The sequence below is a fragment of the Phoca vitulina genome, unplaced genomic scaffold (genome assembly GCF_004348235.1).
Source record: "Phoca vitulina isolate PV1807 unplaced genomic scaffold, GSC_HSeal_1.0 scaffold31, whole genome shotgun sequence".
Lineage (NCBI taxonomy): Eukaryota > Metazoa > Chordata > Mammalia > Carnivora > Phocidae > Phoca > Phoca vitulina.
Window position 1 is genome coordinate 2,965,427 of NW_022589734.1, and position 14,332 is coordinate 2,979,758.

A 14,332-nucleotide genomic window follows, 5' to 3' on the forward strand; every position below is an offset into this window, starting at 1 on the left:
ATATTCCAACATCCTGAAAAAAGAGAAACTCCATATACATACACCTTGCATATAAACATTAAAGGCTCTGATAAAAATATTAAATGATACTGATGGATTCAATTAAAATCAGACAACTACACAAAGTCACAGCAAATAAATAACATAGGACTTTTTGTCACACTTATAACGAAAAGCATTAAGCCATAGGTTTTTTTTTAATATGAAAAAATGTGTTTTAATTTCCCCTCACTCCCAACTTTTGGTATGTGTATACAGGGAAAGAAAGACCTGCCAAATGCTTAATCCATGACAGCAAGTATTATTCTAAGAACTAATGAAAGCTGAGTCTGTCTGCCTCAGAGACAGGTGAAATACAAACTTTAAGACAAGCCAAAATGTGTGCAAACTGGATAATCTAGTTAAGAATTTGAGATTAGCAGCTTTCTCTTTACAGAAGGGATGTATGTAAGGTTATTGTTTGTTTTTATAAGGATTTGGGGGGAAAAAGAGATGAGTTAGGAAACCAAAGTGAAAAGATAAATGAGCTGAATATGACTCCATGTAAACTTAATCAAAATCACTATTATGTTGTAGCAGTTCAAAAAGAAAATATAATTCTGAAAAACTGAAGTCTTAAACAGAAAGGAGTATTTTGACAAACAAATTTCATATCCCATTTAACTAAGTTGATGAAAAGGAAAATTTCAACTTCTCTCAACATCAGAACAAAGTTAGTTTGATTTCAAAACCTGGAGTCAGATTAGGCAATATAACAGAGAAATGCTTGCTCATTTATTTGTTTACTTATTACAATCACGAAAACAGAAAATTGTTACCACTGGACTTCATATCCTTCAGTATCTGTTTGTTATTTCAATCAAGAAAGAAAATTATTACCACTAGATTTCAAATTCTTCAATGTCTAGATTTCTCTTGGAAGCAAGGATAACTCCCCAGGGATGTTTAATGCCACTTGCCTTTTGAAAAGCACAGATTATAGAGGTAACGTAATAGCTAACGTGTACATGGCAATGACCATATGCCAGACACTGCTCTTCACAGACATTAAATCACCTATCCTCACAACACCCTTCCTTATATTACTTCCATTCTACAGGTGAGGACACTGCCTGAGATCACACAGCCAGTGGAAGTGGTCAAGCTAAACTGTACACATGGTCCATCCTACCAACACTCAGTATGTTTTCAAAATGAAATACATAAAACTTTTGCCTTTTTTCACCAAGGCTTCTAGGGTATTCAACAACCCAGAAAAAATACCTTACAGATTCTCACAGATCATGAATGGATGCATGGGAACCCCATGTTCTAACAAATAATCTCCCAGAGATAACAACTGGACAATCCTTATATGTCATTTCCTTTCTGTTCTCCTTATACTCCCTAGTCATAATTCCTCTCTTAGAAGAAAACCCACAATTTACCTATTCTTTATTTTAAATTCTAATATGCTATGTTGTATTTGTTGCCATGTTATTTAATATTTAATAAAAATTTTTCATTTATTCCCAGACATATTTTTGCTTTTAAAAGATTTAAATTTGTCTTTTGTTTTTCTGGTTTCTCTGTGTTTTAGGGTACAAAATGGGTACAAAAGTATGTGTTGTTGTCTTATCTGCTAACAATGATGCTAGGAAGGCACTCGAAACTTTCATAAGAAGCTTCATTTCTATTAATGTTCCTTTTCCCCTCATGCCCAGAAGGAATGCACACAGGGCTAAGATCCTAGGAAATGTAACAGGCCTGCCTTTCACTAATGCTAATTAATAAACTGGACTAAGGAGCCTTCTATAAACTCTGTATCCCTAGGCTTGTGAGCATCAAGTACTGGGTCATCTTGTCACTCTTGTATCAACTAAAGCCCCACAAATCCCACAGAACTTCTCTGGACTGTTTTCCATGTACTGTCTCACCTAATCTTCAAGACAACCTTAGGAAACAGGTACATTTATCATCCCCTTTTACCTGAGAAACTAAGTCTCAGAAAGGCCCAATGACCTGCCCAAGGCCACAGAGCCAGCTGGTGGCAAAGGAGGATTAGAACACGGACTGTCCAGCACCCGAGCCTAAGGGTCTCCTTGCCACAGTGAGCTAGATGGCCTCTTTCACTTTTATTGCTCTGAAGATGGTTGACGGGTGCTTAAGGGAGAATTATCCTTTGCACTTCAACAACTGTAGAATTAAATATTTGAAGTTTTAAAGGGCAATTTTTTAAAAAGATTTTATTTATTCATTTGCGTGAGAGAGACACAGAGAGCACAAGCAGGGGGAGAGGCAGAGGAAGAAGCATACTCCCTGCTGAGCCAGGAGCCCAGTGCGGGGCTTGATCTCAGGCTCCCGGGATCATGACCTGAGCCGAAGGCAGACGCTTAACAGACTGAGCCACCCAGGCACCCCTAAAGGGCGATCTTTTTTAATAAAACCGGATAATTCTTAGTTTTCCTCTTCATGAGATGACACCTATATTCTATAAATAATAAGTGTTAGATTCATTCTCTTTGTGCTCTCCTTAATGATTAATGTTAAGTAAAATTCAAGAAACAGGCAACATTAAAAACTGTAACTTTAAACCTTTAGAGTCTCTTCTCAGTGAGAACTGGACCAGGAATAAAGCAAACCTTCACTTTCTCATATTAAATAGTTCATTCAGGGACGCGTGGGTGGCTCAGTTGGTTAAGCATCTGCCTTCAGCTCAGGTCATGATCCCAGGGTCCTGGGATCGAGTCCCGCATCGGGCTCCCTGCTCAGCAGGGAGTCTGTTTCTCTCTCTCCCTCTGCCCCTCCCCACTGCTCATGCTCTGTCTCTGTCTCTCTCTCAAATAAATAAATAAAATCTTTAAAAGTAAATAAATAAATAGATAGATAGCTAGATCATTCAGAACACAACCAGATGCATGCATTTCAGTGGCCACATTAGAAGGCCCCACAGCTTCAGGAATCTAAGTGTGAGGTCATACAAAGTATTTAACCATAACTAATCAGTCTATTCATACATATGATATTCCTTTTCAAGTAATATGCAAATGTCTATTTTTGCTTTAAAGTTAGCCAAGCTTTTTATACCTTTACTCTGCTTTTTTGACTAAAGAAAAAGTAAAGGAATATATGTAACTATGCTATGCTAATTCTGTAGATAGTGTTTGTCTTTGCCTATGTGGCCACCTCATCACTACCCCACCAACCTATCTCTGCTCTTCAATTTGCCCCCCTCCAGTTGACTACTGCTTGTCCATAGAGTCCATGCCTCCCCACCTTCACAATGAAAGGCTGACTTTGCCATTGCTAGACAATTAAAGTTTGCCCCTTTCTGTTCTAGGAAGAACTCAGCCTCATTATCAAGCCTATTCATAGAATCTGTAGCTCTTCTTCCCAGTGTTTATTTATTCCTGGTTTGTACTCTGCTACCCCAAAGTATATTGTTTCCAGTTATTTCTTAGCCTAGTAATATTCCTTATACAAAGACTAAATCCAAAATAGTGTAAGAGCTCAGAGAAGGAAAACCCCACCAATTAAGGTACCTTAAAAAATTCTGTTCATCTTCACCTTATGATTAAATGATCTCATTTGAACCTATAGTTGTACTGGCTCTCAAACTGTAAGATCCAGGAGAGTGGCATCAGCAACAACTGGGGGCTTATTAGAAAGGCTGATTCCCAGACCCCAGAACCAGCCATCCTCACCTTTATGGGGCCTCTGGGTGGCTCTGATGCACACTGCAGGTTGAGAACCTGCTGAGTTGCTGATGTTGACCCTCTGGATTCAGGTACAGACAGGTGTCTCCTCTTACCCTACTGAATGCAATTTACTAACCCTATTATCTTCCTCATGGTCTTGAGCAACCAGGGACTGCTGGCTGATAATTCTGGAAAATTTCCAATATAGCCTCTTCAAAAAATTTACTTCAACCCAAGCTCAAAAAAGATGAAGTCTGTGCCACCATTATATTTCCCTTAATAGCTTATCCTCCAATTACAGCCATCTCTTAAAATGGAAGACAGCAGCCTATTAAAATTGAATACAATATGGATAAACACCTTTTCACTCCCCTATTCCTACAAAGCTCATACTTCCTCTGGACTATGAGAAGGAATTATTTCTGATTATGCTTTGTAGTTCTATACCTTCCTCCTGTATTGTCTATATTATCTCCTTCTATCAATTTATGGATCTCACTCCTAAACCTCTCTTCTCTTGCCAATCATTGTTTCAATGATTCATTTCTCCCATTAACTGTGATTTGCCAAGTGGGCCTTCTATTGCCTTTATCAGAATCAAATCCGCTTTTATGATTTCGAATGCCAATGGAACAAAAACATCTGTAGCTCACCTGGCAGTCCTAGGTTCTCATTACATTTATTTCTAAGTCTGTCATCCATTTGGGAACACTACTACCCATCTTCTGAAGTCTGCTAGTTCCTTAACAAGCCACCTAAGTGGAGCTTTGAATGTCTCTGTGCATGCCTTCTTCCTAGCCATTTCCAGTAACACTAAGAGCACCATCATGTTGACTGAGACTATTCACTGTCTACCATATAGACCTTAACCCTAGGCCCTATCACTAGTCTACCACATTATCACAGTGACTACTCCACCTCATACCACCATACCTGCTCCGTTTTCCTCTGGACTAGCTGCAGATACTTGTTGCCACAATCCTCATCTCATGTCTTAGTCCCCCATGTCCTCCTTGGAAGTAAATTTCAACATCCACGCAGTTTAAGCACTCTTTCTGACATACCACCTCACTCTTCAAAACTGCAATGACCATGATGGGGTTCAGGACATGCTACCCCAAAATATGGCACCTTGGTGTATGGAATATTTTAAGCTGAAGGAATTTGACAAAACAATAGAACCAGGGAAGTCGCTCTAACTTTCCCCCTGCTCTTCTCCCTTAAAATAGTCATGAAACGCTCCAGTGAGAAGTACCCTCCACCATAACTGGAAAAAAGGAACATCCTTATCTCTGAAGCCAAGGGGATGTCAAAAAGAATCCAAACAAACAGATCTTGTTAAGTTTCCCATACTTACCTCATACTCCTTGACCTGTCATATTTCTCCAAGACCATCAATTCTCCATCGAACCTAACATAAAAATACTTAGCCTTAACGGTTTCTTTGGATCTTCATTTCCTTATAAAGGTTCCCAGTCACATAAAACTTATATTAAATAAACTTGTATGCTTTTCAGTTTAATTTTCAGACCCAGCCGGGGACCCTAAGAGGGTTGAGGAAAACTATTTTCCTCCTCCACATTAAACCAACAAAGATTAACAGGAGAAATGTCTATGGTTTTCTCAAACTCCTTCTATTTTCTCAAACTCCTTCAGCTTAAAATATCCAATATGCTAAAGTACCACATCTTGGGGTGGCACATCCTGAACCCCATCAGTTCTTACTAAGTTCCTTCTCCAGGTTCACTTGATACACAGCCAAATCACTAACTCCTCTCTAGCTACCAAACACCTCTCAGCCAGTGCCAACACCTGAAACAAAGTAATTTATCTGCCAATCCTTCCCTTTTAGATTTATTGAAGCACTAAATTAATGTAGTCTGAATAAATTATCAGTCTTTATCTAAAACCAACTCTTCTGTACTATATATGATCTACTCTAAAATTCTCTGCTCTGCAGAATATGAATGTATCACTCAATTATAGGAATCTGTATATGAACATAAGTGTACATGTATACTTTCATAATTAATTTGTCTTATTTTCATATTTTTGCAAGATATAAAACTAGCTGGTTAGGTAAGGGAACAGAAGGTGCTAAACATATCTCCTATTACTTCTTAAAGTCTAAAAGTCAAGGCTCTCAGAAAAGATTATGAGTTATAGTAAGAAAATTTGTTTCCTTTTCTTCAAATCCTGTTGGCGTTTAGATGCCAAATTCCTTGCTGTTGTTTTTCCATCTGCCCACAGTGCACATTTTTTTTTAAACAGTACACCTGCAAACAGAATAATCCAGAGAATCCAAATTTATTAATGTAAACACTCCCAAATCAGGCCAGAGCATATGGGTCACTGTATAGGTTTTTGTTTTTTGTACAGCATGAACTTATATACAGAAAACTGTTCTTAAAAAAGGTAACATGTACACATGAAGTTACATCAAACTTAATATGTAAAACCCATTTCCTTTAAGGAAAGCAGAAAATGTTGGAGGAGAGGACAAAAGAGGAGAAAAAGAAGACGACAATGATGATGACGCCAGCAGCAAACCCAGAAGTTTCAGCTTCCATAAAATATATGGCTGCCTATTAGAATGAAAAAAACCTCTGAGTGTAAATGTTTCATTCAAGTTTGCCAAAGATCAGCTTAGTTTTTATTGCTCTGTGCAATTTCCGAATTAAGTGACTTCACTGTGAGTGGGACTTTTTTATGTAACACATTACATCATAAATTAACCCTAATAATGTTATAGCTTTTAGCTTACCCAGGCTGCTTTATCTGAGAATGTGGGAAGCGTGCAAAGCAGTTAAACACTAAGGAACAGGGGGAAGCCACCAGTGCTCACCAGCAGATAAATAGCACAATGAGCTGGCATGGTTACAAGCCAAGCGGCACATTCTTCCCCTGATTTTGATTTGTTATCGGAGTTTCAGTGGAAAACACACACAGGAGGACGGCGGCAGAGGAAGCAGGAGGCCACTGTGTCCAAGTGATTCCACCAGCCTGTGCTTGCTCACTGAGTCACTCACCTCGTAGCCTTTCTCCAGCAGGAACTCAGCCAAGTATGAACCATCCTGGGAAGAGAAGGAAAATTGACAATTGTCAGACCCATCACGGCTAGCGTAGAAGGCAGCCAAGGCTGAGAGCTTTGAGAAATGCACTGAAGGGGCTACATGAACTTAAATTAAGGATCATGGCAACCAGAATAAAAATAATACAGCTAATGATGGTAAAAACAGAATAGTATTCCTCTTTCCACTGTTCACTAAGCATTTTCATAGACACTATTTCACTTGAGCACCACAGAAGCATGGCAAAGTGTTATCACTGATTAATTTACTGGGTAAGAAACAAAATCCAGGGACATAATATGGGGCAAGAGAGAGAACATGACACTTTGACGGATGTGGGTTTAGTTAGGTTTGGCCACTTACTAGCTGTGTGAAATATGCAAAATATGTGTAGCAAAGCAGAAGGCCCTGGTACTACAGGAACAAAACACAGGAATCAGACTAATTCTGGGTGGTTGTGAAAGAGGAATTGTGGGTGAAGGAATGAGATGGGAGCTGTGAGGACTTGGGGAGAACACAGGTGAGTGTAAGGAGGAGGCAGGGAACACCAGAGCGTTATTAACATTGCTAAAAAAAAGACACTATGGCAGAGAGGAGGTAGGTGAGCGCCTTTGTGGGGGAAGACCTTCTAGGCACTGGTGGGAGTTGGCTTCTAACTCAAGGGTTCTGGAAAGTCACTGAAAAAAGTTTTGGGGGTTGGGTGCTAAACACGATCAGATTTGTATTATTATCACTGAATATATATGCATAACACACACACACTCATAAACTTTAAATAAGAGAAGGTTATTTATTTTTTGTAAAGTAGGAAGGATGCATCTTTTTTTCAAATATTTTATTTATTTGAAAGCAAGAGAGAGCACAAGCAGGGTGAAGGGCAGAGAGAGAAGCAGACTCCCTGCTGAGCAGGGAGCCTGATGTGGGACTCGATCATGGGACTCCGGAATCATGACCTGAGCCGAAGGCAGACGCTTAACCAACTGAGCCACCCAGGTGTCCCAGGAGGATGCATCTTAAATCGCGCAGTTATTCCCTACATTAAGATGAAGGTATCTGACTAAACACAGATTCTCAACTGGCTTTTAATAACTCTCATAAAAATTTCTAAGGTGCCTGGGTGGCTCAGTCGTTAAGCGTCTGCCTTCAGTTCAGGTCACGATCCCAGCGTCCAGGGATCGAGCCCCACATCGGGCTCCCTGCTCAGTGGGAAGCCTGCTTCTCCCTCTCCCAAGCCTGCTTGTGTTCCCACTCTCAATGTCTCTCTATCAAATAAATAAATAAAATCTTAAAAAAAAAATTCTACATAAGGGGGAATGCTATTTAAACTAAAATATTTCATGTGCCACTTTTACGGAAAGAAAATATGAGAGTCATCTAATAAAACTATTAAGAGGCCAAAAGGTGAGAAATCACTGTTCTAGAGGTACTATAAAAGCTATCAGCCTTGCTCAAAATATGAATCGGGTAGACATTTTGCAATCAATCCTGTTAACTGCCCACCTGTTTTTAGCCCGGGTCAGTCCCCTCCATCCCATCCAGACTTAAACATAAAAATGGGAGGCTCCAACTACTGGAAATTTGTATATTCAAAAGTAGCTGGGACTATTTGGGAGTATTTGGGTTTTCTTTGGTTTCCTCAGTTTGAAAAAGTTTAAAATATCCCTCTGAGTTTCAAAAGATCCTACCAGATATTCCAGGAAAAAGAAAAATGAAACAAGCCTTATTATTGTCACTAGTTACTTAAAGCTGGAAATGGAGACACCCTATGGGTCCTAAAAATGACAGGGCTGCCAAGAGAGTGTTTACTACATTAATGCAGAAGTCACACATAAATTCAGGCAGGATGACAAGGCAAGGTATACAAGGGACACATTTTGTGGTTCATTAAAACCTCCAACAGATTTTCTTCTGACTTCTTGACATAAATATTCTGGTTTATAGACTCATGTAGAGAAGAAGAGAAATGGTTTGGCATATTCCTTTTCCTCTCCATCTTATGATATACACACAATTGCAAGGTTTTAAAATACCCAACATGCAAACTAAATCAGATAAGAGGGCTGAGCAATTCAGACTAGGACAGGGCAGGTCAGTCTACATGACCATCGGAAATGTGAGAATAATGGGTAGTCTTATAAATCAATCAGTGAGAAAGCAGCTTAATAGGAAAAGTATTTACAATCAGAAGAATAATTTTACAGTAGTTTGGAAAGCCCTAGAATGTATCAAGTTTTGTTTTATTGTTGGTATTAGTGTTGTCATTTTGAAGCAGGCAACACCATACTTTTCATGTTTCATAATTTCCCTTGGAATAAAAAGTTAAAATGCTTTATGTTCTACCATGGCTGCACACAATGTTTAAAAAAAAAAAAAAAAAGGCAGAGGTGAAAGTGCTAGAGATCCATGGGGGCAGGGAAAGCTGTGATTATTCAGAAAGCTGATGTGAAACAGACCTGACCAGGCCTGAACCCTGTCAATAAGGTCTTGTTCTTCTCACCCAGGGCCCTTCTCAAACTTTCCAACCGCACTGGAACATTCTGAACCAGCAGGGCACTCACTTCCTCCTGACTTCCTTGCCAGGTCTCTCAAGTGATAGGGCCTGAGCTGCACAATGAGTGGGAAATGGAGCTCCTGGTCTCTGGCCTAGGGAGCCCAGCTGGCCTCCCCTTGTCCTCTCCCTGAGCCCCTGAGGGGACCCCACAGGGAGACACAGTATCTAAGCAGACAGGCGTCAGCCAAGCCAACAAGATCATTGTTTCTGCCTCCTCTAGAAGAACAGGGTTGTTGGAGAAAGCTTCAATCAGACTAATAACTGAAATGTCATGGCAACTGAGAACCTACAACTGACATTAAAAATTCTGATACCTAATTCCTCGGAAAACAAGGAACTAAATGAACTTAAATTTCCAACTCATTTGCTATGAACACAATTAATCTGGTACAAATTCCAGCCTGGGTTCAATCCTTGTTACAGAAAACTTTTAACTGAGGAGATAATGTCCCAATTGTGACTCTTCAATTTAATCTTGTACATGGTTATTAAGGGTATCCATTTCATATTAAATGCTGTGCAGATTTAAGGAATCACCATGGCTGTAACATTTTCTATCTTATTCTTGCAAGAACTCGGCCCGGAAGACAAGGAGCCACTGGCATCTGAGGTCAACAAGGCACATGACAGGCGCCAATTTGCATAGTATCACACTACAGGGGCAAAGCCAGAACTGGAATCCAAGTTGCACATTACTCTGACCTAGAAAACAACCTCCTTCCTCACTCTCCTCCACCTGGGACCTACCAAAACATGTCAAAACCCAACAAAATAATAAAAGACCATAACAGATTTCATTTTTAAACCAAATTGACTTAGTCATTTCCCATTACGGAGTGTTTTGTGGATTAATCAGTGCTTCTAGTTTTAATTAAGTGACATCATGTAATTTTAGAACACTCCAGAGCTCAGAGGAAGGAGACAGTACACAGCACCTGAGATTCCTCAGGTCGTGTTTGGGCCCTACTCAGGAAGCAGTACAGTATTGTCTGAAGGTGGACTTGGACTGACTGTGGATGTATTATTTGGGGGCTCTAGAGCCAAGGAGGGCACTACCCAAGGACCAAAAGTGCCAAATTTAGGTATGCCGATGCCTACAGTCCCTATATTTGGGTATCTCTATTTTTCACCTTCCATGGAATACTCAAAAATGTTCTAGATCAACACCCATAAAAATAAAGAATAATTCCAAAAATTAGTTCAATCATATCTTGACTATAGTATTAAAATTACTTAAAATTACACATCTATAAAAAGCTGAAGGAAGTACAGAAAGTTTACCCCTCTCCTGATGACCACAGAAGGCTATATTAAGCACTGACTGATCCTCTATCCCACATCCAAATACGTATGTGCCAGGCAGTCTACCTTCCTGCAGAGGAGACTAGCATTTCTCTTCTCCCTTCAAACATGGATGCACTTACAGCCCAGAAGGACAAATGAAAAGGACACTTTCTTATATGCAATTTGAGAACCCGGCTCCTCTGAAATGCATGCTAAATTATACTGTGTGTTTCTGCCTAAGCACCATTTGGCAGCTTCTTTGAACACCGTATAAGATAAGTAGTATTGGGCTAAAGAAATCATGCCACTAATAAATGAGTTTCTTTGTTTAGATCATCTCAAGCATCAGGAAATAGAATGTCCCTCCTGTAAGGAGAGAAAGCACCAATTTACACTGCCCTTTATGTTCTATAACTCTACGAATTCTAATTACTCTAAAATAAGCATCTTTTCACCTAATAGCAATTACAGTATCAAAGTAATCTGTACCTCCCCATGAGAGAAATGCAAACACCTCAATGACTAACAGAGAATGCAGTTCTGAATTAGAATGAAAACTTCCAACGGGAAGACTGGCAATGTAGTGTGAAGAATACAGAAGCAGAATATATTTGAAAAGTATTTTCACCTGGCTCATGTTTGTAACACAAAACACTACATAAAATCTTTTTTAAACTCAGAATTCAAAAGACCATAGGGATTAATTAATCCAACCCTCTCATTTTACAGATCAGGAAATTGAGATTCAAAACAGTTAAATGTTTAGTGTACAGTCACACAGTTTGGAAGTAGCAGAATCTGCTCTCCCCCTCAAAAAAAGTCTTCAGACTCCCAGACCTCAGAATTTTTCACTATAAAATACTGCAAAAAAAAAATCCAAGATGAAGAGACTGGACTAATGTCTACAGTTGACACACTAATGCATTATACCAAGTGAAGAACAAGAATACAGCCAACAATTATCAGTGGAGTGAAAACTAGCTGACCAAGTGGTAGACAGGAAACCAAGATATCATCAATATTTAAAACATAAATAATTTCCAATTCCTGTAGTCTTTTAAAGTTAACAATTATTTCCCCATAAAAGCTGCTCTCACGGAAAAACAGACTTTCACTTACTTTGATTTACTTCCTGGTAGAGAGGAGCACTGTAATCCAGAAATGTTATCAAGAAACTCTGAATAATAAAGAATTAATTGTGCCCAGCAGCTAAGATATTCTTTCTGTAACCACCCCTTCCCTCTATTTGCCAGGGAACAAGCCCTTCAAACAGGTGGAAGCCATTGCATATATGCCTCATACACATACATCGAGAAGTGACAGGGGCTCTCTCACCAAACATAAGACTTTCTTTTTTTTTTTTTTTTTTAAGATTTTATTTATTTATTTGACAGAGAGAAACACAACGACAGAGGGAACACAAGCAGGAGGAGTGGGAGAGGGAGAAGCAGGCTTCCCGCAGAGCAGGGAGCCCGATGCAGGGTTCGATCCCAGGACCCTGGGATCATGACCCGAGCCGAAGGCAGACGCTTAACGACTGAGCCACCCAGGCGCACCCAAACATAAGACTTTCCAGTAAATCATCATGAGCTGGAAGGTTGAAAGAAATATTTAAAAAGAAGCCAGATACTTCCAGTCATCCTACATATGATTATAATGTTGAGTTTTGTGTCCATGGTAAATTTTTTTTAAAAGATTTACTTATGAAAAAATATCAGAGAGAAGCAATGACCTAAAAGGTTAATTTTAAAAAACATTTTTTTTCCAATTTTACAGGTTAAAAAATGATGTGTTTTTTTTTTTTCATTTTGTGGCTAGTATTAAGACTGGAGAGTTTTTTGTTTGTGACCATATATACTATTTCTTCTAGGAATTATTTATTTTTATCTTTTCTATTTTTTGTCCATTTTTCTAGTAGGCTGTATTTTGCCAATTGGTTTGTTCTTGTAAGTATCTAGAACATAAATAAAACTGAATAATTTTTCTCTCTAATATAAGCTACTCAAAAAATATTTTGAAACAGTTTAGCAGATTTTCAGTGGCAGAACTCCCATAATTAGTTGGTTTAAAATACATGTTCCTTTCAAATTGCAAATGATTATTGTACACTCTTAGTTTAATGAGCAAGGAAGAATGCAAACACCAAAATTTGAATTCGAGCTACATTTGCACAACCCAGCATTTGTAATATTGTTAATCTCAACACAGTAAAATAAATTTCTGTAATTAGACAAATGCTTTAAGGAAAACAGGATTAAAGGGCTAACATAAGGGGGTAGAAAGGAAACAGTTATTAGTAAGGTATAGAGAGACAATTTTTAATTATGTAATTAGAAAGGCAACACACCCACATAACTCCAACACAGCCCCAGAAATGCTTAAAAAGCCTCAAAAGGAAATCCAAAGGCATTTATTAACAGCCTACAAGTGTGCTGGGCGTACATACTACATAGACACATCAAGGGTGAGCTAACCTTTCACTTCTTCATGAATATAAGTATGCCCAAAGAATACTGTATCACACTGATTTGCTTTCCTTTTTTTAACGTGTAAGGTCCTTTAGTTTGAACGTCTGTGTTTTTATCTCTCCCGCTCTCCCATTCTTCACTCAGGCTGAAGCTTTTATCCTTCTGAGATTAAAAAAAAAAAAAAAAAAGTCTTCATCTGACCTACTATTACTACAAATGATAATAGTATTAATAACAATAATAAGCATATATATAGCACTTACGGTATACCAGGCATGTACTAAATGCTTCACATTCATTAACTGTAAATCTTCATAATAACCCTGTGTAGTAGACACTATTATCTCCATTTTACAAATGAGCAAACTGACGTGAACTGAGACCAAGTAATCTGCCCAAGATGTTGGTATGGTAAACAGAGCAAGGATTTGAAATACACACACACACACACACACACACACACACACACAATTTATGTATATATATTTGTAACGAATTATTTATATGACAATTTGCTTTACTAATAGGATCAATCATTCTGTAATGATGGGCCTACCAATGTTTTAACATAAAGTTTGGTCTCTGTAGAATTCATTAACAATACAAAGTGTCCCAGATTAGTGAATATCAAACATCCACTTGGGCCATAGGTGTTATGGAATAAAGGACAGGAAGGAAATAAGAGATTTAGTCCCTGCCCTATTGCTCTGAGAAGTATCTGGGAAGCCAGGCATTTCCTGGCCTAGATAGGATTATGCTCCAGCACTGGCTCAGACCTCCACATTTCATACACATCAGCAAACCCACACGTGGACAGATTGAGAATAGTAACCAGGTAACCTATCCAGCTAATCAAAATGTTCTGCTATCAGGAACACCAGTAGATGCATGAGTCATGGACAGAGGGTGGCAAGGCTGTGTAGATAAAAGAAAAGCTATGAAATACTACCATATTGACCTCTTCTATACTGGATGGCACAGTGCCCTGGAGAAATAAATCACCGCACTTGAGCATGAAATCAAGGTGGAAAAAAACAGAGGAAATACAAGAAACATATCCCTGTCAAAATCCTTTTAAATATCTGCCTAACTGGCTAGTTCAGTGCTGGTGTGAATAACTCCTTTCAAGTTTAGAACAATATACTACCTCAAAGTTTTTATAACTCAGGGTTCCAGACACATTGATAAAGACTTGTATAGATCTGTAGGGAAGTTAATAATAAATTACCAGTAAACTTCATGCTTAAATAATAATTACTTTGTGGTAAATACATATATATA

General features: G+C 38.6%; 1 protein-coding gene across 1 annotated transcript in view; it reads right to left on the reverse strand.

The window, feature by feature from the left end:
- Positions 1-14,332, reverse strand: part of GMDS (GDP-mannose 4,6-dehydratase) — a 628,435-nt gene that overhangs the window by 478,514 nt on the left and 135,589 nt on the right. Inside the window, exon 2 of the mRNA XM_032424781.1 lies at positions 6,707-6,751. Within this exon, the coding sequence (XP_032280672.1) occupies positions 6,707-6,751 (45 nt within the window). The remainder of the gene's footprint in view (positions 1-6,706; positions 6,752-14,332) is intronic.